General features: G+C 36.2%; 1 protein-coding gene across 2 annotated transcripts; it reads left to right on the plus strand.

The window, feature by feature from the left end:
- The first annotated feature begins 465 nt into the window (after nucleotides 1–465).
- Nucleotides 466–14,706, plus strand: LOC110916698. 2 transcript variants are annotated; one of them, XR_004887692.1, is made up of 7 exons: nucleotides 466–2,051; nucleotides 2,871–2,926; nucleotides 6,018–6,312; nucleotides 6,446–6,602; nucleotides 6,667–6,789; nucleotides 6,857–6,988; nucleotides 14,517–14,706. XR_004887692.1 is itself a non-coding variant. In XM_022161390.2 (7 exons), exons 1-7 carry the CDS (start codon nucleotides 548–550, stop codon nucleotides 14,535–14,537), a joined length of 2,343 nt encoding a protein of 780 aa, XP_022017082.1. In that variant the 5' UTR covers nucleotides 466–547; the 3' UTR covers nucleotides 14,538–14,706. The 2 variants fall into 2 exon arrangements, 1 of the variants encoding a protein (XP_022017082.1); XM_022161390.2 differs by having other exon boundaries at nucleotides 6,018–6,287; nucleotides 6,366–6,602.
- The last annotated feature ends 11,469 nt before the right edge of the window (nucleotides 14,707–26,175 follow it).

Genomic DNA, 26,175 nt, shown 5'->3' on the forward strand with positions numbered 1-26,175 from the left:
GTTTTTTTTAGGTTTTTGGGGAGGGGGGTTAGGTTTTTTTTTTTTTTGGGGGGGGGGGAGGGGGGTTAGGTTTTTTTTTTTAGGTTTTTTGGTATATTTGTAGAGTAACTTTGATAGTTATTGATAATTACAAAAATGCCACCTTGTCTTTTTGAGTTTTCCTTCAATTTGTATGTTTAGTATGTTAAGATTATTTGTACAAGAACTTTCTCCTATAGTCCTATACTACACCTATAGGCCTATACGGGTGTTGTATCGTATCATATCATATAATGTATAATATAAGTCTCGTATAGGCGTATACAGGTATTGTATCATATCGTATACTTATTATACGCCACGTATAGGCCTGTACGCAGTGTATCGGAGCAGCCAAACCAGGACTGACATGAGTTAGATACTGAGTTTGATGTAACCCTATACGCCCCTATAGTACATACAAAGTAGAGGATGTGCAAATAGGCCAATGGAGAGATAGAGTATGTGGATAGTTTAAGCTATATATATTGTGGTTTTACTTATTATGAATCATCATCGTTTGTGAGTGATGGAAACGGCGGAGTGCCCTGTATGTCTGCAGGAGTTCTCGGGGGAAAAGACAATCCCACGCGTCCTTGGGTGTGGGCACTCCGTATGCGAGTGTTGCCTGGTGGAGCTTCCGAAACCAGCAGCGTTCCCTAACACCATACGCTGCCCCGCTTGTACTCAGCTCCTCCCCTACACCACCCCTTATGCCCTCCCCAAAAACATAGACCTGCTCCGCCTCCTCTCTCCAAACCCCAAACCCAAACCCAAACCCAAACCCCACCCCCACCCCCACCCACACCCCCCTGCAGCAGCAGACAATCTCTGGCCTCATGATTTTTTCTCTCACTGGAAGGATTGGATCGCCCCTGACGGCAAGGCTGTATGTTCCAAGGCCTCCTCCTCCCTGAAAACAAATAATCTGGTGAGTCTGTTTAAGATAGCACACTCTGAGAATGAGAATGAGAATGGGAGTAGATTCTTCAACTACAGCTACCTCGCCAAAGCTATGTCCATCTTGTTTCAAATGGGGGATGGAGCCTTAGCTCAACTCGACTTGATTCTTACCTCAACTTTGATGGAACATCGGATTTGTTCTGCTTCTGGCTTGTGGTATAACAGCCAGGATCATAGTTTGTATCTTGCGTGTCAAAGGAAACAGACTACTTTGTTCAATTCGGACATCCAACCTCATATATCATCTACCTTTGCTATCATCGCTATGGAGCTATGTGAAACACTAAGTGGATTGCATCACGCGGAGTTGGTTGCTGGATGCACTTCATCCTCGTGCTTTGGTATTGATGATTTTGGGCACATCTCTATTGACCTAAATCAAGTATTGACCATTGGAAGGAGACTCCAAGAGGCTGTTGTATCAAATGACAGCCTGAGCAGTGTTATTTCAGAGATCAATGCATTTCCTAGCCCGGAGTTGTTAATAGAGTTTCTACGAAAAGAGGGTACTGTGGACCTGGAGTTTCCGTGCACAGTTGGGTATAGTTCAGATTTATGGTCGTTAGTCTGCGTACTACTTTGGTTTCTACTAGGAAAGCCTTTTGTTGAGGAGACATGTGACTTTTTGTGTAATTATTTACATAAATTGGTCAAGGGGAATGTTTGTGACTGTGAAGGGCTACATGTGGCTTGGTTGGATAAAGTTTCCAGCTTGTTGGATAGCAAGTTGGATTCAAGCTATGTATTGATGAAGGAGTTGTTGTGCAAATGTCTGTGTCATGACCCAGGGACTAGACCCCTTGTAAACGACCTTTGGAAATGCATGAGGGAATTGATTATCAGTCCAAAGTATGATGTAACTCTAACAAAAACTACAACAGGAAGCACATGCCATTGCTTGCTTCTGGGAGACTTGTTGTGGTCGTCAAATAAAGTTGACGATAACAAGGGCATGATGAATAAAACTTCAGTGGTTAGGAGTGATGTCATTGAGGGTGTTTGTAAGAATTCTCTTGCATGTACCGAGTTGAAAGGTCATCTTGACTGCATCTCCGGGTTAGCTATTGGGGGTATGATTTACATATTCTCTTTGACCTTTGTTTTTCTATATTGTTTCTCTTTCTTTACTGTTTATTATGATTTCAACACTCAAATTGATCATTGTTTGCTTCAATTCATAGTAATATAAAACAACATCCCTGTGACCTAACATTTTACATGAATCAGCCCATTAGTGGCTATCAGTTGACAAACCTCTTGATTCTATGGTGTGTGGATGTGTCCGTTGTGGGTAGGTCTCTTAAGAGAGTGAGCCGAGGAGCTCAACTGCCAAACTAAAATATATTATCTTTGGAAAAAAACTGGATTTTTGCATGTAATGGAGAATGTATATGTTACCATACGTAAAATGATAAGCAGATTAAGGATTAACTTGTCCAAATCTATGAAACTGCAAGATAATACCAGAAGATCTTGTATTCATCGATAAGGAAATTGTTAAACCCATAACATGCCAAGGTGCTTAATGATTATTATAATTTACACGATCTGTCATCACTTTTGTTTAATTTGTTAAAACTCATAACATGCAAAGGTGCTTAATGCTTAATTCATTATATTTTACACAACAGGCTGTTTGTTATTCATCACTCAAATTTTAGGTTTGAGCAGCATATAACAAAGTTTTGTTTAAGAAAATTTAATATGCAAATCTGACTGTTTTGTTTCTCTTTGCACTTACAAATCTTTTTAGAATTGTGATCCATACACACACTATCATTTGTTTGCAGATGAACTAGCTATTTAATTTTGTTTGTTTTCCCCTTTTGAATATATTTAATAATATTCGTAGATCTTGTGACACTAATACACTTGTTTGAATTTTGTAGGGGGTTTCCTTTTCAGCTCCTCGTTTGATAAAACAATCAATGTGTGGTCCCTCGAGGTAGGCATCCTGATTCCATATTCCTAGTGATTACCATACACATACATATAAGAATGATTTGTATTGGTAATCAACACCCATATATATACCCTAATTAAGATGGTAATATTAATTATTTAGCGACACGTTCATAATCAAAAATCAAAATATGATCCATGACACTCCCTGATGCATGCATATCTTTTATTTATTTAAAATTCAAATTTCCTATTTTATCTTTTTACTTGTTTAGTATAAGTAGGGTATCTACGGTTATTGTTTTTGAGTTTTTGGTTGATTATTAAATAAAAGAATTGTGTTCTTGGAACCATTGGTTCAATTTATCGTCATTAATTACTAATCGTTCTTGAGCCATTTGATTGCACGCGAAACTGCATCAGGTGGTATCAGAGCTTTGGTTTTCAAATGGCTCGACGTGATAGCGATTACTCTCGTGTCTGTAGAATCGTCGACCGAGGCAACAGAAGAGATGGTCTCGATTCACGTGCTCGTGGTGAAGATCGACGCCCTGTTCGTAGAATCGCCGACCGAGGCAACGGCGGAGTTGATCCCGACCCACGCGATCTCAAGATCAAGCGACTCCGACAACAAATTAGGGATCTCGAGTTACAACGCGAGATTAGACGACTCAAGCAAAGGATCCAAGATCTTGAGGACTCTTCGTCATGGAAGGAAACGGAACCGGAAGAACCTGTCAGGGACAAGTTATCCGGGGATGAGGAGCATCCTACCAATGATGACACTATCTTTGATTCTTCTCATGTGTATGATGAATACGAGGACGAGGAATGGTATTCTTGGGCATCCAGTGATGGTTCAAATGAAACAGTGGGATTTGGTAGGAAGTCTCGAGCTAAAAATATATCTGATTATTCAAAGATGAGTAGTGCTGATATTATTAATGAGAATTATGGTGATAAAGCGATTTCCAAGTTTTGTAGTATTGAAAGTGTTGAAGGTGTTGGTTCTACAGTGGTGATGGGTGGTTCGGCGACTACCTATTGGATTCGATGTGCTTCTATGGTAAGTCTATCCTGTGTGCCGGAAAAAACTATAGGATTGGATGTTGACCCAAGGATTTTGGGATTTCAAATGGAATGGGATTTTTCGAATTCGAATATTCAAAAGACGGGGGTGATATCATGTGATCACGTACATGTAGATAATATCCTTAAAAATTTTGGGGCATATACATGTGAAAAGCTATTCATTTGTGGAGTGCATGAAAAAAAGTCACTGAGGCTTTAAATTTGGTGATGGGGCCTCATGCAAATAATGATAAAGTGGACATGGGCTTATTTGTGAATGAATTTTTTGCTAACAACAATCGTCTAGTAGATTGTGGGCCACAAGATCAGATGGTAAGAAGCGATTGCGAGGGGCCCACTACTACTACTTTGGTTGGGATTAATTCACTGACTTCAAAAATTGCCACAATTAATTGTTTAGTTGGAGTTGAATTGTTTGAGCGGGTCAAATCTATAGTGAACAACAAACATTCCAATGTTTCCTTTGATCCAGGTGGTACAAGTGCGGAGTCGGGTGAAACGATTCGTGAAGTTGAGCTGTTTAGGTGGGTCGTGATGATAATAAATCGGAATCGGGTTGATGTTCCTTTTGATCCAGGTGGCTTTGGTTCGAAGATAAAACTCGAGGTCGAGTTTTTTTGAAGAGGGGGAGTATGATGCATGCATATCTTTTATTTATTTAAAATTCAAATTTCCTATTTTATCTTTTTACTTGTTTAGTATAAGTAGGGTATCTAGGGTTTATTGTTTTTGAGTTTTTGGTTGATTATTAAATAAAAAGAACTGTGTTCTTGGAACCATTGGTTCAATCTATCGTCATTAATTACTAATCGTTCTTGAGCCATTTGATTGCACGCGAAACTGCATCAATCCCCCTCAACGTTAATTGATCTCGGTATATCCCAAGTAAGGCGTTGGTGAACACACAACTACACAAGCCAGCTAGTTTCTTGTTATAACATGTGGAGTTGATATTGTTGCATTTTCTAGCTTTATGAGTGTTGACTTCCATATGATTAATTCTGGTCTCAAATACAAGAGTGTTGGCGATATGTACTGCCACTTCATTGTCGTACTGATGAACAAAACACATCTCTCTAAATTCACCCGTTTAATAGGTTTAGTAGATCCAAATGCTGGTGGGTGGTGTTCATTCGTTTGGATTTTGGACCCATTTTAAGTTAAGTGTGTTTTAGACACTAGATAAGAAGATACCTGCACACTAAAAAATAACCAGAGAAAGAAACAAAACTTTTCAAAGAAAGAAAAAAAAAACAGCAAAAAAGAGTAATCAGAAAAACGAACATTGAACAGAACTAGATTCCATCAATTATCATGCTCATCTAGGTTTCGATTAGGGTTATAGATAACTAACATGCTTACATAGGTAAAAGTCACAGATAACATGTATTTATCATTTTTCTTAATAATAGCTGTGTTGATTCAATCGGATTGACAATGGCATGCGATAAAAAAACACCAAAAGTAAGGGATAGAAAAGATACACTTGTGGTAAAACAGAACCGTTGTGGAAATTGTAGCTTTTTTCTTTTCAAGAATTGCATCCATGGCTTGCTTCCTTTATATGCTTCTTTAGAATTTAGATGTTAAATGTGTACTTCTGAAAGTTGATCCCATGGCATGCCCTATGTTGATGCGTATAATCAGATGAAAGAAGCTGCAGATTGGTATTCCTTTTTAATTTACGTTAATATGTTTATATATATTTATTTTCATAATCACAGTATCTAATTTATCTTTATAAGATTTATGTTGTTTCTTTTCTGCTTCAAGTCCGTATTTATAAAAAATATTTTTTGTTTTTGTTTACAGAAGTATTACATACAATATTCTTAGCTTTCAGTCCGTGACTTGTGTGCTGGTAGGATTTTTCCATTTATTTAACTTAATATTAAAGGTTTGGTGTTTGATATATAAACAATGGTATTATATCAGTTTTCAATGTAAATAAGATACCTGTGATGATAAAACTGGTGCAGTGGCATCAAGCTTTAACATGAAAAGAAAAGATGATTGCTTGATTTTAATGATGGATGATGCAGGGTTTAAATCATGTACGCACATTGAAGGGTCATGAGCATAAGGTGATGGCTTTAGTTTTTGTAGAGAGGGAAGTACCATTATGCATAAGCGGTGATAATGGGGGGGTCATATTCATTTGGGGCATTGAGGACGAGAAGCCAATCAGAAGAATGAATGAGGAAAAAGATTGGCGTTACAGTGGTATTCATGCCCTTGCAGCAGCTGTTTCTGGATCTGATTATTTTTATACAGGCAGTGGGGATAAGTCAGTAAAGGCCTGGTCGATGCATGTAAGTAAGATATTTCTTTCTTCAGGTAATGATTTTATGATATAATAATAATAATGATAGTTGTTTTGTGTTTGTTAGGATTATAGTCTGTCATTTACTATGAATGGTCATAAATCAGTGGTGTGTACATTAGCAGTTTGTAATGGGGTTCTTTATAGTGGGAGCTGGGACGGAACCATCCGCTTATGGTGTCTTAGTGATCACAGTCCGTTAGCGGTGTTAGGTGAAGAAGACACATCCACATGTGGCTCTGTTTTATCGCTTGCTGCTCACACTCACACTCTCGTTGCGGCTCATGAAAATGGACACATAAAGGTACAAACAATACTTTTGAATTTATTTACTAGTTTTTGTAGTTATTAACAATTTCCATTGTTAGGTATGGAACAAAGACGTGCCCTTAAACCCCCCAATATCCGCACACTCAAGCTCCATTTTCTCAATCTGTATGGAAGGACAATGGTTATTTAGCGGTGGTTGGAACAAGAGTGTTGTTGTACAGGTATGGGCATATAACAGTATTAACATAAAACACTTCCGTTTCTAATTCCCTTACTCTTGAGTTGCAGAAACTCTCACTTGGTGATGAGTCTCAAGTAGATGTCACAGAGGTGGGAAGTATTGCTGGTGACTCGGTTATAACTGCTTTGCATTATTGGCAGGGGAGGCTTTTTGTTGGGCATGCAGATAGAACAATCAAGGTATTAAATAGGGGTGGCAATCGTGTCGGGTTGATGGGTTGGCGGGTTGACGGTTTACGGGTTGGTGGGTTGAAATGTTCAACCCGAACCCGACCCATATTAATCCGGGTCAACCCGAACCCGGCCCGTTTAACCCATATTTTTAAATGAGTGATACAAGTTGATGATTTATAAACGAGTTGTTCGGTTTTAAGTGGGTTATCGATAACATGCTTAATGATGAGTATAAGTGTGATGAATAAATAATATAATGTGTCAAAATTAACAACTAACCATGTAAAATAGAAACCGAAAAAACAAAAACAAAAATATAGAAGATTTTTTTATCTAAATAGTCAAATGGGTTAATGGGTCAACCTGAACCCGACCCGTTTTTTTAAACGGGTCGTGTTAGTCGACCCAAGCCTTTTTTTTCGGGACGGGTTAACGGGTCGTGTCAAGAATTGCCGCCCCTAGTATTAATCTCTCACACACACACACAAACAAAGTCACACATATATATAGGTAAGGATCCTAAAAATACCAAATGAAATTTGAGAGAATCGTTAGAACCAATGTGGATCACTCATTCTCTCTCTAAAGTGTATGTGTGTATGCATATATATAGGGATAGAGTAATATGAGAACCATCTTGAGTTGAGTGAACCGAGAAAACTAGGCTAAAAAAAGTTTTTCCATTTTTTTTTCAGCAAAATTTTTTAAATAAATCAACTGTTCCAAAAACCTAGGATTTCCACCGATGGTTCGTGAGTTCTCACAACTCAGGTTTGTGTGTATATATATAGGGTTGGGTTTGCTGCAGAACTTGCTTTTTATTCAGAACTCATAAGAACCATTTATAGCTATTGATATAGTAATCAGTGGTTGAAAAATAAATGAGGGTATATTTGCAATTAAAGAAACAATAAAAGAGTTTTAGTTAAATAAAATAAGGGTAAAAATGTAAATAAAGACTAACTGAAATCGGAAATAACCAGATTTTATCCCTTATTTTTTCTCAAACCTCCTATTTTCACGATCATTTTTCAAATATTGTTCCATCCCTCCATTTTTTAGGGTTTTTTTTATGAATTGCTTTATATCTCCATTTATAGTATTTGCATACATGGTAATGTTTAAATATATACATGTAAATATAATGTTCACATATATGCACTCACATATATGCACTAATCACCAGTTTCTTCAAACTGAATGTCAACTACATATATGTAAATATTCAATAATTATATGTTTCTTCAAACTAATGTTTTAACTAATTAATTAAAAAGTCGAGTAAACTGCCATTTTGGTCCCTGTGGTTTGGGCACTTTTGCCATTTTAGTCCAAATCTCAAACTTTTAACATCTGGGTCCCTGTGGTTTGCATTTTGTTGCCATTTTAGTCCAAAATTTAAAAACCCTATTTTTTGACTGTTGTAACCTCCTATTTTGTCTTTTAGTTCAGGGGCATTTTGGTCATTTTGCTTTTCATTTAACATTTTCTTAATTCATATATATATATATATATATATATATATATAGAGAGAGAGAGAGAGAGAGAGAGAGAGAGAGAAAGGTTAACATACAAAACAGCTTAACGTACATTACGTACGCGATGAAATTACAACGTGCGTGATTAAAATTATAACGAGCGTGATTATATTTTGGTCAATTTGTCATGCGTGATTACTTACACTTTTGCGTGATTATGTGCAAAAGCGTGATTAGGTTTTCACTTTATAACTTGCGTGATTTTCAAATGAACTAGCGTAATTTCGTCGCGTACGTTAACGTACGTTAAGCCGTGAAGTACATTATACTTATTCTATATATATATATATATATAGGGGGCTGCTAGAATGAGAACCACATCGAGTTGTAAGAACCGCGAGAACTACACCCCACGGTGGGCGTTCACCATGATTTTTTTTACAACTAGATGTGTGTATTATAAACACAACCGTAAAAAAAAATTTTAAACGCCGCGGCCGAGGGGGTAGTTTTTTACACCACAAGTTTGGTGGTTTTAATTTTTTTTTCTTTTTTCTTTTTTTTTTCACCAAACTTGTGGTGTAAAAAACTACCCCCTCGGCCGCGGCGTTTAATCTTTTTTTTTTACGGCTGTGTTTATAATACACACATCTAGTTGTAAAAAAAAATTATGGTGAACGCCCACCCGTGGGGTGTAGTTCTCGCGGTTCTTACAACTCGGGGTGGTTCTCATTCTAGCGGCCCCTATATATATATATATATATATATATATATATATATATATATATATATAATACACACATACATAGCAGTTCATCTTCATCATCATCATCGACAACATCAGCTCTCTCTCTCTTCTCTGAACTACCACCACCCCCACCACCGCATCATCCCCACCACCACCATCCCACTGCCACCAACACCACCATCTCTCTCTAAAACCTGCACACACACTCTCTCTTTCTCTCTCCAAACACCCATCTCTCTCTTCTCTCTCTCTGTAAAAAGATTTGTAAAAAGAAACGAGGCTCAGATCTGTAAAAAAAGAAACGAGGCTCCAACAACAAATCAAAACAAAAACCGATTTGTAAAAAGAAACGAGGCTCCAACAACAAATCAAAACAAAAACCGATTTGTAAAAAGAAACGAGGCTCAGATCTGTTTTACAATGGGAACAAGGAGGAATAACCGCCATGGCTGCAAACAGAGTTTGCAAGCGCACTTGCCCTCCTCCGATTCTGCCACGCCAAGCTGCGGAAAATCTCAAATGTTGACCCAATTTTGACTCGGATTAGGTGAAATAATCACAGCCTCGTGGTGAATAAAAGGATTAGGTTCAAGTTTTGATCATCCTGTTTGTTACAAAATCACCCTCAACCACCTAAAACATTAACAAAATCACAGATCATCATCCATCACAAAATCACAGATCATCATCTGTCTCCCCTCCACCACAGTACACCCTCCACCACCGTCTCCCCTCCACCACCGTACACCCTCCACCACCGTACACCCACCACCACCGTCTCCCCACCACCACCCTCCACCACCGTACACCCTGACAACCACCGCTTGCTCTTGCTCCAACCCATATTTAAACTGCCATTTTGTTCCGATTCCTCTTGCTCCAGCCTATATTTAACACCTCCATCAAAATCAAACCCCGAATAAATCTGCATCAAACGCGAATCGGAGATAGAAGAGAGAGAGAGAGAGAGAGAGTTGTATGTTTGGGTGTAAATATGGGGAATCGTAGTCGGGGTGGTGGTGGTGCACGGTGGTGGTAGTTCAGATTGGAGGCGGCGATTTTGGATTACAGAGATCTGGGTTTGATCTGGGTTTGATTACAGAGATAGAAGAGAGAGAGAGAGAGAGAGAGTTGTATGTCTGTTTGTGTGTGAATATATATATATATATATATATATATATATATATATATATATATATATATATATAGGGAGCCGCTAGAATGAAAACCACCTCGAGTTGTAAGAACCGCGAGAACTACACCCCACGGAGGGGCGTTCGCCGCGATTTTTTTTTACAAGTAGATGTGTGCATTATAAACTGGCCGTAAAAAATCACGGCGAACGCCCCTCCGTGGGGTGTAGTTTTTTACACCTCAAGTTTGGTGAAAAAAAAGAAAAAAGAAAAAAAATTAAAAAACACCAAACTTGAGGTGTAAAAAACTACACCCCACGGAGGGGCGTTCGCCGTGATTTTTTACGGCCGTGTTTATAATGCACACATCTACTTGTAAAAAAAAAATCGCGGCGAACGCCCCTCCGTAGGGTGTAGTTCTCGCGGTTCTTACAACTCGGGGTGGTTTTCATTCTAGCGATCCCCTATATATATATATATATATATATATATATATATATATATAAATTTGAGTTATAATAAATCTAAATGACCAAAATACCCCTGAGGATAAAGACAAAATAGGGGGGGTTTAAGTTAAGGAATCTAGTCAAATTTGAAATTTGGACTAAAATGGCAACAAAATGCAAACCACAGGGACCTAGATGTAAAAAGTTTGAGATTTGAACTAAAATGGCAAAACTGGTCAAACCACAGGGATCAAAATGGCAGTTTACTCTAAAAGTCAAATCAAACTCTAGGAAAAAAATCATGAACATGGAAATCTTCTGGGCATTACCATTAATGCCAACATGTCTATCCACTCAAAATAATAATACGAAGAAAAAATCCACTCCAATTCCCTGTGTACGTAAGTTTTCGGTTTTAACGTGTGTACGTAGATCTAACGGTATTTTTAAAATGAGTGTTTTTTAGGAAGTAAGGGGCTGTTGGTAATTTCTGAATGGGTAAGTGCTTGTAAGATGTCTGAATCATTAAATGCTGAACCAGTAAAAGGCCTGAAGAGGCAAATGTCTGACCAGTTCAGAGGTCTTAATCATTCAGACTCAATATAATGCTTAATCATTCAGAGCCAAATCTATGAATCATTCAAATATCTGCTCGCGAAACAAATAGTCTGAACCATTAAGTGCCGTACCTTGTATCATTAAGAGTCTCATTAAGAGCTAAACAAACAACCCCTAATAGAGATAATTTGGATGGTCAATTTACGTTAATGCCCTTGTTATAAAAATAGAGAAAAAAAATAAAATGATTGGCTATAAATAGTTTAGCAAGTTCTGAATATAGTTAGAGTACTAAAATGATCTTTACTATAGGGTGGGGTTCGACTACAAAGTCCAAATTTCTTAAAAAGTGTAAATAATCATAAAACACTATAATTTCAGCCATAAAACATACCTAAAACTCACATATAACAGAGTGAAGATTATTAAAACACCATATTCAAACCATAATAGTCGATAAAAACTTTAAACACACAATTGTAGACCTATGAATATAAAACACAACATGCTAATCAATATAAAACACAATAATGTTTGTCATTCGATAATCAAAGCCTTATCATCCAAAACATAACCTGCATATATGATGTTTTAGTAATCCTCATTTTGTTATTTGTAAGTTTTGGGTGTGTTTTATGGTTAACATTTTGGTGTTTTATAACTTTTTACACTTTTTAGGAAATTTGGGCTTTACAGCAACTCCTAGCCCTTCACTTTGTTACGATTTGATGATGTAAATCAATGGCCAGGATTTGTTCACTCAGTTCACAAATACACTGTGTTCACTCTAGAACCCGACCCTATATATATATATATATATATATATATATATAGGAGAAGAATCCGTTAGGAACCACCATTTATTGCGAGAACCAATGTGAACACAACCAAAAATACCTAAAAAACACAATTTTTTTTTAAATATTTTTACCTGTAAATCGCTAATTTTCGTTACCAAAAAAAAAAAAAAAAAAAAAAAAAAATTGGCTACTAAAAGTAGCGATTTGGATGTAAAAAGTACTATTTTTTTTGTGTGTTTTTTAGATTTTTTTTCCGGTTTTTTGGGGGGTTTAGTTTTTATCATTTTAGCTTTGGGGGGGGGGGGGGGTTAGGTTTTTTTGGTGTGTTAACATTGGTTCTCACAATAAAGGTGGTTCTCAAATGAACCTGACCATATATATATATATATATATATAGGTAAAGGATCCTGTACAAAGTCATACTTTTGTAAGAAGTGTGAGAAATAATTTGATGATAACAAGTGTCCTCTATCTTAATTAATTCAAAAGGGTATATTAGTAATTTACCTTTCTTATCAATTAATTGAGTTTCAAGATAACTGAAAAAAAAAACTGTGGTCCTATTTTTTTGCAAGATCCAATTCGATTTTCACCTACGTATCATTTCTTCATCATCTTAATCGCAACATCTTTTAATCGTATATTGTTCATATCTTCTTTTCATCATCTTTAAATTGCAATACAATGTTTTTTGGATTCCAGATAAAACACCATGACTTGAATCATAGTCAATGTCTCCAGAATGTATCCAGATGTTTTAAAACACCACGCCATGAACAATGTCTACAGAGAAAACACCATGACTTGAATCATACTCATGGTGTTTTAAATTCTGGAAATGTTTTGTATTGATTCTCCAGATGTTAATACACCATGGATGTAATCACAATACAATGTTTTTTGGATTCCAGATAGAACACCATGACTTGAATCATAGTCATGGTGTTTTAAAATCTGGGAATGTTTTGTATTGATAAAACACCATGACTTGAATCATAGATGTTTAAAACACCAATGCAATGAACATGTCTCCAAATAAAACACCATGACTTGAATCATAGTCATGGTGTTTTAAAATCTGGGAATGTTTTGTATTGATAAAACACCATGCCTTGAATCATAGATGTTTAAAACACCACGCCATGAACAATGTCTCCAGATAAAACACAATGACTTGAATCATAGATGTTTAAAACACCACGCCATGAACAATGTGTCCAGATAAAACACCATGACTTGAATCATAGTCATGGTGTTTACGATTTTTATACAATGTCTCCAGATAAAACACCATGACTTGAATCATAGATGTTTAAAACACCACGCCATGAACAAATGTCTCCAGATAAAAACACCATGACTTGAATCATAGTCAATTTATCCAGTTGTTTTAAAACACCATGCCATGAATCTGATTACAGTTCTCGTTATGATAATGTATGACGAATATGCAACCAAAGACCTCCTACAATTAAGCTGAATCATTAATTCCGATATTTAAGGAAAAAGGAGTAAATGTAGGAGTTTTTTGGTCGTGTATGATATGGTTACCATATTTCAAACATTGGAAAAGACACTATTGTCCTTCAATTTTACACAAGGTCCCTCTAATTAAAACACAATTTACATTTTTATACCTTATTGATCTCAACCATTAGATCAAATATCCAATGGGTTAAAACACTTCTTACCATTCTTACATTTTAGACACTTTTTACCATATCCCTACCCTATATATATATATATATATAAGATGTAAGTACTGGGAGAAAACCCTTTTAACTGAGAAACTTAGGAAACTCTAAGTTCCCGATAATTACACAAAAAATAAACAAGTTTTGCGCAACGCGACTGTAACATATGTTACACATGATTGTAACATATATGACACAAAAACTTGTTTATTTAAAAAAAAAATCTTGTCGACGTTTTAAATCCCTTAAAAACATATATATTACATGCACGGTTTTTTTTTTTTCAAAAGCAAAAAATGTCGGGAGATTAGAGTTTACTATGTTTTCTCAATTAAAAGGGTTTCTTATCTATTCTTTCCCTATATGTATGTATATTAGAGGAATGTTTTATGTAGAACACTAAATATTGCGAGAATACAATGAGTTACCCATTTTTTCAATTCTTAAAACCTAAAAAGTAATGAAAATGTTACAAATGTAAGATTTATTGTTTTTACTCTAGAATTCAAAACAAAATACGGAAAATTATCAGTTTTTCCCCTATAATTTAGCGTTAGATATGAAACTCATTATATATGTAATAGAGAGATGCATAAACATAGTAGATTGTGTTTTTTCTTTAATTTTCATTTTTCTTGCTAACAATACTTTCTATGTTTAATGAAAATTTTCAGATATACAGTTCTGGAGGATGACTCAAAATTCTTTATGGAGACGTATGCAGGATAAGGTGGATGGTGAACAATGTTTGTTAGGAGTAACGGAATCTTGTATAGAAATATTTGTATCTAGATACAATGTTTATTTAATATAAACATTAAATAAAAAGTTTATGTTATGGCAGAAGGGGGTTAATTTTTTTTTCGATGACCTTAGTATTAATAATAATAATAATAATAGTAAATTACAAGTTTTGTCCTTTATGTATGTACCAAATTGCAGGCGCTGTCCTTTACCTTTAAAATTGATGAGTTTTGTCCTTAACGTTTCAAAATCCTGCACGTTATGTCCTTTAGGACAAACCCAGTTAATTTTTTTTTTTGTTAAATCTGATTACATAAAGGTATATTAGTCTTTTTTTACCCATTTACTTAAAAATAATTTAATAAAAAAAATTAATCACCTCCCCCTCTCTCTACACCCCCATCTCTCATTAGTCCACTGCCCCTACCGGCCACCGTCAACCATTGCCCGCACCGTCACCACCACCACCCCTAGCCGCCCCCACCAACCACTACCTCCGCAACTATCAACACATCTCTTTTTCTAACTGACCGGAAACAGTTTGACCCGAGCCGAAACATAACTGAGATGGAGAGGTCTGTCGATTTGTGACTCGAACCCGTAATGTCACTCGAAGAATCCGAACTGAAAACCGAACCAACCGAATCTGACCTGGTTTGAATCGTCGTCTACCATTAACCCGAAACCAAACACCACCGCCTCTGCTGTCGTGGCTCCGACGACACTGCCGTCAGCCACCACAGCACATCTTCGTCATCATCTTCATTCGTCGTCGATCATCGTCAGCCGAGAAGAAGCATCACCTGCATAACCATCTTCAACTTAACAAACACCACCGCCTCCGCCGTGTGCGGCGGCTCTCCTTCTAATTCTCTGTTTCCTCTCTCTCTACCTACTCACACACTCTCGCTCTCTCTCTCTCTCTCTAAGATGTTTGGGGTGTGTGGTTGTCGGAGATACGCAGATCGGAGGGAGGGGTCTCGCTCGTCGGAGAGAACCAGATCCACCGGTGACTCCAGTCGCCGGACAGAATCATAGAAAGGGAGAGAAGGGTAGCAGGGGATGTTTGTGAACACCTGTAAGTCTTAATTTTGATTTCATGTGTGGGTGTGCATCTGATGTGTAGATCGAGAGAGAAGGAGATGGCAAGCAAGGGTTCTTAATTTTGAAAGAGGGGTTTCAGATTAGAAGACTGAGAGAGAGAGAGAGAGAGTATGTTTATATACTGTTTTGTTTTTAAGTTGTGCAAAATGGCCCTTTAATAAAAGTTCTTTACAAACTAGCCCCTGAAAAGGTCAAATGACAAGAATGCCCTCATGTGCCATGCACATGATCAGATTTAACAAAAAAAATTAACTGGGTTTGCCCTAAAGGACATAAGGTGCAGGATTTTGAAACGTTAAGGACAAAACTCATCAATTTTAAAGGTAAAGGACAACGCCTGAAATTTGGGACAAACATAAAGGACAAAACTTGTAATTTACTCATAATAATAACTACCATTAAGCCCCTGTGTTGTGGTGGGGGCGTAAAACCGTAACAAATAGCACCAATACGATGCCACCGTCAGCGATCACCAACACTGAAGTTGCGCCATCTTAATGCAGAGAAATTAGACCGAAACGTAAAATATAGAAAATAATAAGTAAGTCCATTTAGAATCCGCACGCTTTGACGAACTTGTCAAACAGGAAAAAAATAGACAAACATGTTGAACCATGCACGCACGTTGCGCCATGTTAACTCGCAAAATTTAGAGCGAAGCGTAATTAAAACGTAAAAACGTTGAATTACACACAAATGTTGCGCTGTGTTAACCGGCAAAAATTAGAATAAAACATAGCAAAAATAATGTGAAATTTTGTGAAATATAAAAGTATAGAGAACCAAAGTTGAAAGTAAAAACATTGTGAGGTTAAACTGAAAAATATAAAAACATTTAGGTTAAAAGTAAAATATCAAGTAGTTTGGGTTAAAAGTGTAATATCAATATTTTTTTGAAAACCTCTCTAAACGAATGGTACAACACCTCTATACTGTCGATGAGGTTAGAGTTGACTCCACCAGTCAATGCAAGTTACTGACAAAGATCCTATATATTACATTCACATAGCTAATGGCTATAGTCTAGCACAGCGAGGACCTTTCGAGAGCTCAAGATACCAATCATCAAAACTCATGCATACACAATGATCAGGATTAGGATCAAATACAAAGGATCCTAATTGTAAGAAGTGTAAGAAGGATTTATAGAGTGACAAGTGTCCAATAACCTAAAAAAACCCACTACACAAAAACCTCACTACAAAAAAAAACCCTTAAACATCCAGAGTTTTTTTTTTAGATTTTTTTTTTTAGGTTTTTGGGGGATGGGGAGGGGGGTTAGGTTTTTTGGGGGTTTTTTTGGTAAGGTATAGTTTTTTTTTTTTTTTTTTTTTTTTTTTTTTTTTTTGCTGGGGGGGTGGGGGGGTTTAGGTTTTTGGTTGGGGGGGGGGTGTTAGGTTTTTGGGTGGTGGTGGGGTGGGGTGGGGATGGGTGTTTAAGTTTTTGGTGGTGATGTAGTGGGTTTAGTTTTAGCTTATTGGACACTTGTCACTCTATAAATCCTTCTTACAATTAGAAGCCTTTGTAGAATAACTTGACCCACAATGATCATATATATTACATTCACATCTATCATACTCGTAACTTGAACAATGGATGTTTTCCCCATGGTTATAAAAACTGTAAAAAGGGGCCGCCGTGAAACTCACCTTGTAATAACGGTACAAGTGCTAGCAAATAAAGTCTGTGAAAAGGAAAGTCCCAACCTACTTGTGCCCTATATCACAAAGGTACACCTTAAGGTCTACCAAATAAAGTCTGTGAAAAGGAAAGTCCCAACCTACTTATGTCCTATATCACAGTGGTAAGAATACATTCACCCAATTAGCCAGACTTGTTTGAAAAACCATTTGCGTTTCAAATGTGCAATTCGACGACCCGTTTGTGATTATGTCTTTGAATCATCCTAAAATATATTTATATAAAATATATACATAAATATATAAGATATAATTAGTGTCATTTGTCCTAGTATTCTCGTATAGATATAACTCTTTCGGGTTTAATATAACTTGATATACTAAATGGATTCGTACTTATCTTGAATGGATATATATATATATATATATACTAGTCATTTACCCGCGCGATGCGGCGGGAAACATATCACTTTGGTTGGTGAGTTTAGGGCTATGTACGGGGCGATTCTCGTTTTCTAGTTAATTTATCAGTTTTCTCGTTTTCCAGTTAACTTTCTTTTGTGTAAAGCACTTGCATTGTGATGAACAATACATTACATTATTTAATGGCATCATAATCAATAGTTTTAGAATTAAGCGGCATTTTGGGAATGGGATAAGACTTAGGGATCATGAGGTCCTAGGTTCGATTCCCACAACGGGATTTTTCCATATTTATTGGGTTTCCTCCTTAATTGGTTGGTGTAGTTCCTGCGATCCAAATTTATCTTATTTTTTTTTCTATAATCAATTTGTAATAATATTTTATAGAGCACGTCCGAAGCAAAACGATCATTTTTATTCGAGTTAGGATGCTTTTATTCGAATTAGGATGGGGTCAGATTAATCGAGTCTTTCTTTACATTAAACCTCACATTTATTCATTCAGTAAGAAGCCGTCGAGTGCCAAACTGCAGATCCATCTTCCGTCCTCACGACTTTTAATAAACAAAAAAAAAATAATAAAACCGTTTTTAATAATGGTACCGGGTAGCAGCACTGAATTTCCCAAACCAAAAGATTTCCAATATCAATTCGGCACCAACTTTTGGCGTTTTATGTATTAGTGCCGATTTTTACCTTCATGTACTGATACCGAACAGGACCGTACCGGTATTTTCTATACCAGTACTGGTTCGATACTGGTTGACACCAAGCTTATCCCAACCCTTGATAATAAAAAAAAAAGATTAAAGTAAAAAAATAAAGAAAATAAATATTATTATAATATTAAAATAATAAAAGTATTAAAAAAGCTATACATTATTATATATAGTAATGCAAACTTCATTAATAAACCAAAACACAAACCCAACAAGGTGCTATATTGGCAATATAACAGCAAGAAACAAACATAAAATAAGAACAAACATTCAAAACTAAAATTTGTGAATCAAATCTTCGCCAATCATTCCACACAAAGAATTTACATAGATGGATACGAAGACGACAAACCAAAATCGTCCATGAGGTTTGGGTAGATTCGTTTGTTCGATCAAATCTTTTTTTTTTTTTTTGTATTTGGGTTAGGTTTGTAATTTTTGTCATTATCCAATTCGCTAACACGGTTTTTTCTGTTAAGGTGGGGGGCTTTTTCTTTATTACTTTTTTTTGAACGGCAAATTTGGTGTAATTAATCAAAAGAAATATAATTATTAATATTTTTAATATGATAATAGCAAAAAAATCAATTTGACTATCAAGCAACAGGTATATAATTAACAGTTAACAAGCTCAAATTGAGCAAGGCTTTTCAGTTTCATCTCAAAGCCATAAACCACTACCACCACTAAAGCCAAAACCAACACCGCCAGTCGAGTATTTATCCAACGGACCCTCTGATTGACGGAAGATATAGATGGACACGAAGATGACAAACCAAAATCGTCCATGAGGTTTGGGTAAATTTGTTTGTTCCATCAATTTTTTTTGTACTTGGGTTAGGTTTGTAATTTGTTGTCATTATCCAATTCGCTAACACGGTTTTTTTCTGTTAACATGAGGAGCTTTTGTTGGTACATTAATGTCTATCGCCTCCGTCATCTCAGTTCGTAGCTGAAACAGAAGAACTTTGTGTTTACAATGTAATATCTTGTTACTAAAAGGCAAGGTGGCATTATTGTAAATAAGGAAAGTTTCCTTATCACCTTTGGCCTATAAATAGAAGCCTTAGGCTTTTAGTTAGAGACTTTTGCCATTTTGATCTTTGGAGCTTAGAGGTTAGAGAGAGAAGCTAGAGAGAGAAAGTAAGAGAGAGAAAGGCAAAAGGTGATTCACGGTTCTTGTATCTTTTCAGATCTATCAAAGAATCACGTTAATAGTACGTCTCGTGTGTTTCGGTTTTGCTCGTACACGGATTCCGCACGTCGTACGAGTTCATACGCAATCGTTTCGGAGTCAAACCGGTCCTAACAAGTGGTATCAGAGCAGGAGCTCGATTGCACAGATCAAACGCACGAATACGCACAGAAATCCTTCAGATTCAGAGTCGAATTTACTCAGATTTGTCAAATTTCTTCATACTTTCTTGTTCTTCACGTTTTTATTTGAAAATCGTAAAATTAACAGTGTTTTTACGGTTGAAATTGGATGAAATTTTGATATGTTGTGCGCCTATATCTGATCTATGATCCTACAAATTTTCAGGTCAAAATTCCAAGCCGTTTGGGAGAAATCTGCGTTTTTGTGAACTTTTTGCTGAAACCGTTCGTCAAACTGTTCATCAGTTCTTGTTCGATCGAACTAAGCAACTCGTTCGAACAGGTCACTCGATCGAATAGGATTTTGGTTCGAACAGGAAGTTTAATCGAACAGGAACTTGGATCGAGTAGGCCAACCGTTCGGTTAGGCTAGTCGAACGGCTAGCAAAGTGCTAACCGTTCGAACAGAAAAATCTCACTCGAACAGCATATTTTTCTGTTCGATCGGCTAGAAACTCTTGATCGAACAGCATATTAGTGCACTTCAATCGAACAGCTGTTCGATCGGCTAGCAAAGTCCCACTCGAACAGTATCCTTTCCTACTCGATCGAACAGAGACCTTTTCTACTCGATCGGCTAGCACCACCTCCCACTCGATCGGCTAGCACTACCTCCTAACCGATCGGCTAGCATCCTATCCCTACTCGATCGGCTAGCATCCCTCCCTACTCGATCGGCTAGCATCCATTACTACTCGATCGGCTAGTAACCATCCCCATCTATTCGGTTGACAAAAATCAAATTGAATAAATATTTTAGAATTGATTTGAATCTTAAAAATTTTTAATCATATCAAATCAATTAACTTTCAAAATTAAGTTTGTTAAAAATCTTTGAACTAATCGGTTGTTTACAAAATTCATTCAGGTGATTCGAGGTAATTCAAAAAGTTCAAACCATGGCTGAGGAATTTTATAACACGTTTTTCAACGCGTTCACATCTGAATCATCCGAAGTTACAACTGTTACACCAAAAACAATTACGAAGGCAATCAATGAGAACATCAAGCATGATAACTTTTACGGAACGCATTCTAAACCACCAACGCTTGAAAGCATTGAAGATTATACTTGGTGGAAAGAAAGATTTATTAATTGGGCAAAAGCGTATGCACATGAAAGTTGGTTTTGTCTAGAATACGGATACGAAAAGCCAAAAGATGATAAAGGTGAAGATCTACAGTTCAAAAAATTCTCCAGAGACGACAGAGCAGAATTTGCCGCTGAACAAAGGATGATCGCATTGATACAATCAGCAATTAGAAACGATATATTTGCATTATTAAATCATAGCGGGACATCCAAATCGGTTTGGGAAGCTCTACGTATTAAAGCTGAGGGTGGCAAACAAATTAAAAAGAACAAAATCGCGCTAATTAAAAAAGAATTTGATCTTTTTGATAGTTTAAAAGGAGAATCGGTGAGACAAATGATAGAAAGATTCTGTCACCTAAAAATCGAACTCGAAAGATTTGAAATTGCTAAAACAAGAGAAGAAATCATCGATAAAGTGATTGAAGCGTTACCACGAGTTGATCAGTGGCAAACGTTTGTGTTTATTTTGAAAAATGATGATTCATATGATACAATTTCTCTTGATGCATTGTTTGAAAAGATTGAGAGTCATGATCTAGAGCTGCAGAAACAAAGCAAGATGACAGAGTCTTCACGTCAACAGAATGTCGGCTTGTATTACAAAAGTAGTGTACTTTCAGAGAAAGGCGTTGGTTCACCAAAGACAGCATTCATTGGTGAAAAGATGAATGAATCTCAAACAACGTCAACAAGTCATCAGTCTGGATATCATTCATCTTCAAAAACAAATTCTGAAGACACAGATGAAATTTTGTGCAACATTGCTCTTAAACTGAAGAATTCTCCAGCAATGAGTATCAATGCAGCGAAGCAGCAAATGAGCTTTCTTGCATCTGTCCTGGAATCATATGAAGGTCTGGTAGCTGGAAAAATCGGTAATTCTGAACTGACGAAAGAAGACTACGACCAGATTGATCCAGAGGAGATGGAGCTTATTGATATTCGTTGGTGTTTAGCAAGCTGCATTCGGAGAGCTCAAAGATACATGGAAATTACTGGGAAACAATCTCTTGGTGGTCCATCAACAAAGCTCGGTTTTGACAAGTCAAAAGTGACATGTTTCAAATGCAAGCAAAAGGGTCATTTCAAAAGAGAGTGTAAGAATGCAGAAGTTGCTGAAAGAAATGAACGTCCTTTCAATGATGATTATTATCAAAAGGCGATCTACCATCGAAGCAGAGAAGAGCCAAAGTTGATTGAAGATAGACCAAAAACAACTTCAAGAGCTTGTCCTGTCATATATCCTGATGAAGGATATGATTGGTCTCAAATTTGTCCAGAAGAAGATCGAAATGATATTGTTCGCAAAACAGCTCATGGGAAAGCTACGACAGCACCAAGAAAGTTTGCGAATGTTGCTGAAATTAAAGAAGAAAAAGAACCTGCTAAAAACCATGAAGAAAAGATTGAGAACAAAGAGAAAACTCGAGAAGAGATCTTGAGTGAGAAAACACATAAAGAAAGAGATGTGGTTTACAGAAGAATGGATGAGATGCAGGAAGAATATGAGAATGCTGTCAGCAACAAACGATGGGACAAGAAGAGAGAGTGTTATTACAACAGAGAAGGAGAACCAGTTGTTCCAAAGAAAGATATAATCTTTGATGATGTTCTTCTTGCTGTCCCGTTGAGAGCTGAATATTACAGAAGAGTGACGAAAGATGATGCATACGTTAAACAATACGAAAGAGATATCCGATATGCTATGCTGTCATGCTTGAGAAAAAGGGATGAAGAGAAAATAAAGAAGAGTGTTGAAGAGATGGTAGTTAATCTGAAGAAGGTTGCTGAAGAAGTCGAAACAGAAGCTGTAGAAGCTGAAATGGTGAAAGTAGTTGAAGAACAGCAAATTGAAAAAGAAGAAAAGAAAAATGAAAAGTCAGATGCTGGTGATGTTGGCGAAGAAGTCAGTGTTGAACAAAAGCTGAATGATGCTGAGATGAAGCAGCCAGAGGAAGCTGAAAACACCGAAGTGCCAAACACTGAGGTACATTCTGATTCTGAATTTTTAAAACCAGCTGAACAGTGCAAGAAATGCATGGAACCATGCAGAGCTTGTACTGAAAAAGATGAGCAATTCAGAACAAAAGATCTTGAATTCACAAAAATCGAAAACATTTTCAAAAATAAATGCAAAGAAATGTTAGAAAAAGAAAAAGTTTTTAAAGAAAATGATGGAAAATTTTCAGAAAAATGTAACAAATTGGAAAAAGAAAATGAAGTTTTGAAGGAAAACATTTTGAAAACGACAAATGAATGTGAACAAAAAGAAATTGCTTGTCAAGAAATGAAAAAGGAATATGATTCAATGAAATTATCATATGAGGTTATAAAAGAGTCATATGAAAAGGTGAAAGATGAAATGAAATATGCTCAATCAAGAATGAATTATATGTCTGAAACAACAAAAGAGCTTAAACGAATGTATGCTATAAAACAAGATGTTGTTAATTCCTATATTGAGGATGTTGCTAAGCTAAAGCAACAGATTGTTGATTTAGAACAGGAAAACAACAAGTTAAAAAGTTACCATGTGTCGTCATATGTGCTTGAACGAATTTTCAATATAAAACCGGGTGATGGTGAGTCTGAGCAGAACAAGAAAGGCATTGGCTCAGAGTTTCATCAAGTTCCACCACCGGAAAAGTTTGCATTTTATGATGAGGAAAAGGTCGAAAAAGCTTTCAACATGGTAGACAAATTGCCAGACAACATTGACATAACCTATTCCAAATCTGATGATATTCATGATTCAGAGGTGGTAGGTAAAGTCGTTGAAAGTATCTTGCACGAAGAGTCAGTTCATACAGGTAAATCTGAATCGCATGATGAAGATGAAGGAAATCTTCATGATGCATATCTGAAGAACACAAAATCTGAGAAAAGTTTGAATGATGATTCAAAGGGATTGGTTTATACCATGATTGGATCGGACAAATTATTCTTAGACGTTGTATTCCCGATTCAGAATGTGATTTCAGAAAAGATTGACAAAGTTTTCAAGATGGTTGAGATTGAAAAATCTGAAATTCCAAAATTTGCTGGTAAAGGTCACAAAACTTTTTATAACAAACCTGGTTACAAGAAGAAAAACATGAAGGCTGGGTTGGGTTATAAGAAGAAACAAAATAGGAATAAAAATAAAACTCCGAATTTTCAGGAAAAAATGAACTTCGTTCACGGAACAAGTTCAGAAGAAGAGAAAGAACTCAAATTTAGACAACAGTCAAATGAAGAGTTTCAGGCCCAGAAAAAGCAACAACAACAGGTCAAAGATGTTTCAAAGAGAACATGCTTTAAATGTGATCAAACAGGACATCTTGCTCGCAAATGTCCAAATCTGAAACCTGTTGGTGTTGAAACGAAAAAGAAGTCTGTTTATGTTCAAAAACAGAAATATGAAGTTGTGATTCAAAAGTCAACCAAGTTTGAATCAAAGCAAACCTGGAAGCCAAAATTGTCAAAGGCTGACTCACAACAAACTTGGAAACCAGTGACACCCGAACTTAGAACAACACAAAGTTGGAAAACAACTGTTGATGCAACAAAACCAAACCAATTTTGGAAACCAAAAGATGTTGTTCAGAGTCCAAATGTTCAAAAAGAGTCACATTTTTACAAACGTGGGACTCCAAAAGGTCAAACATGGAGTGTTAAGAAACAAGTCGATTTAGTTAAAAATGAGAAACAAAAACAAATCTGGAAATCGAAAACAGAAACAGAAAGTTCAACTTATGAGGTGAAAAAGGATGAGGAGTCAATTTCGATTGATTATGATGCAAATTTTCCACCACTTAAGGCTGAAAACTTTAAAATTCAGATTGCTAGAGTCAAGGTTACACCCAAGGCTGGTGAGGCTTGGGTGAATACAATGTTTGATTAAACAAATTGATTTGCCGGAGCTTCCTTTATCGCGAAGCATGAATCGGCATCCATCTTTATTGAAAAGAAAATTATTGTGTCGTATTTGATAAAATTTGAATGTGCAGGTGTTTCTGAAGAAAACTGAATGTCAACCAAAGGAGAAACGAAGCAGCCTGGCACCGGAGGCTGCTGATCCCTGCAACGGTTAAACAGGGAGTTTGTTTGATTTCTGTAAATAAATAAACAATATTTTCAAAAACTCTAAAAAAAATTAAAAAAAAAAAAATTTTTTTTTTTTCATTTTGTCAAAAATTTGAAAATCAAAAATATGTTTGTTTTTTAAATTTGTCAAAAATGCAAAAATTCAAAAATATGTTACTTGAATTTGCCGGAACTCCCAGGTTGGTAATTGAGGAGTAGGAATCGGCATCTTTCTTGAGAAATGTTTTATCAAGGACATTAAGTTGTACTTGATTTAACTTTCGAATTAGTTGATGAAAGAACAAGGTGATGAATAAACCCCGTGTGTGAATTAAACAAAACTTATTTTCCGGAAAAACCATTTTGATTAAAACAAACTTAAGTGTTTTGAAATCATAATGGGAAAATAGTTTGTTATCAGGGGAAGTTCTGATTGAATACGCCGAAACCCTCACGGCTGAACAAACATGATTAATTTCACTAGATTGAAAAACGGTTTTCAAACTGTAAAAGATCAATGTGTTGTAAATCATGGGGGTACATCTGCAAATCTATGCATGAGATGCAGAAAATGGATGGCGAGACAAAGCTATCAGTATCAGGTTGTCAAATTTTCTTTAAATGGTTTTGAATTTTAGGGGGAGTAAGAGATATTATTGTCAGAAAATCCAAAAACATTAGAAAATTTGAAAAAGGCAAAAACATGATAAAATTCAAAAATTTGAGTTTTTGTTGATAAAAGAGGAAATGATAGTACATCAGTAGACTATCACAGCACGCTAAAGAAATGTAATGTCAAATGTGATAAATGGTCTCACTGATGATGTGACAATAGGTTTTCGTACATTTAGTAGATTTATTCGGGATATAAACCTAAAATTTCAAACTTGCGAAATTTGTGGGGAACACTACTTGGATATATAGGTAACCCCTGAAATCTCGTTTGAAAGGTCTCGTATTCTGATATACTAGGTATTAATACTCTATGATGTCTGGGGTATTATTCCGGGACTTCTGCTGAACGGTAAGTTCTGACCTAGTCCTTGGATAATGCTTTGCAGTAAATGCTTGAAACATAGCATTCTAGCCCTCAGTGATTAGACAATAAAATTGATAATCATCTGTTGTAGCTAAAAGATTCTCTAAAGGGGACACACCGCAAAGT

Source organism: Helianthus annuus, chromosome 2, assembly GCF_002127325.2.
Source record: "Helianthus annuus cultivar XRQ/B chromosome 2, HanXRQr2.0-SUNRISE, whole genome shotgun sequence".
NCBI lineage: Eukaryota > Viridiplantae > Streptophyta > Magnoliopsida > Asterales > Asteraceae > Helianthus > Helianthus annuus.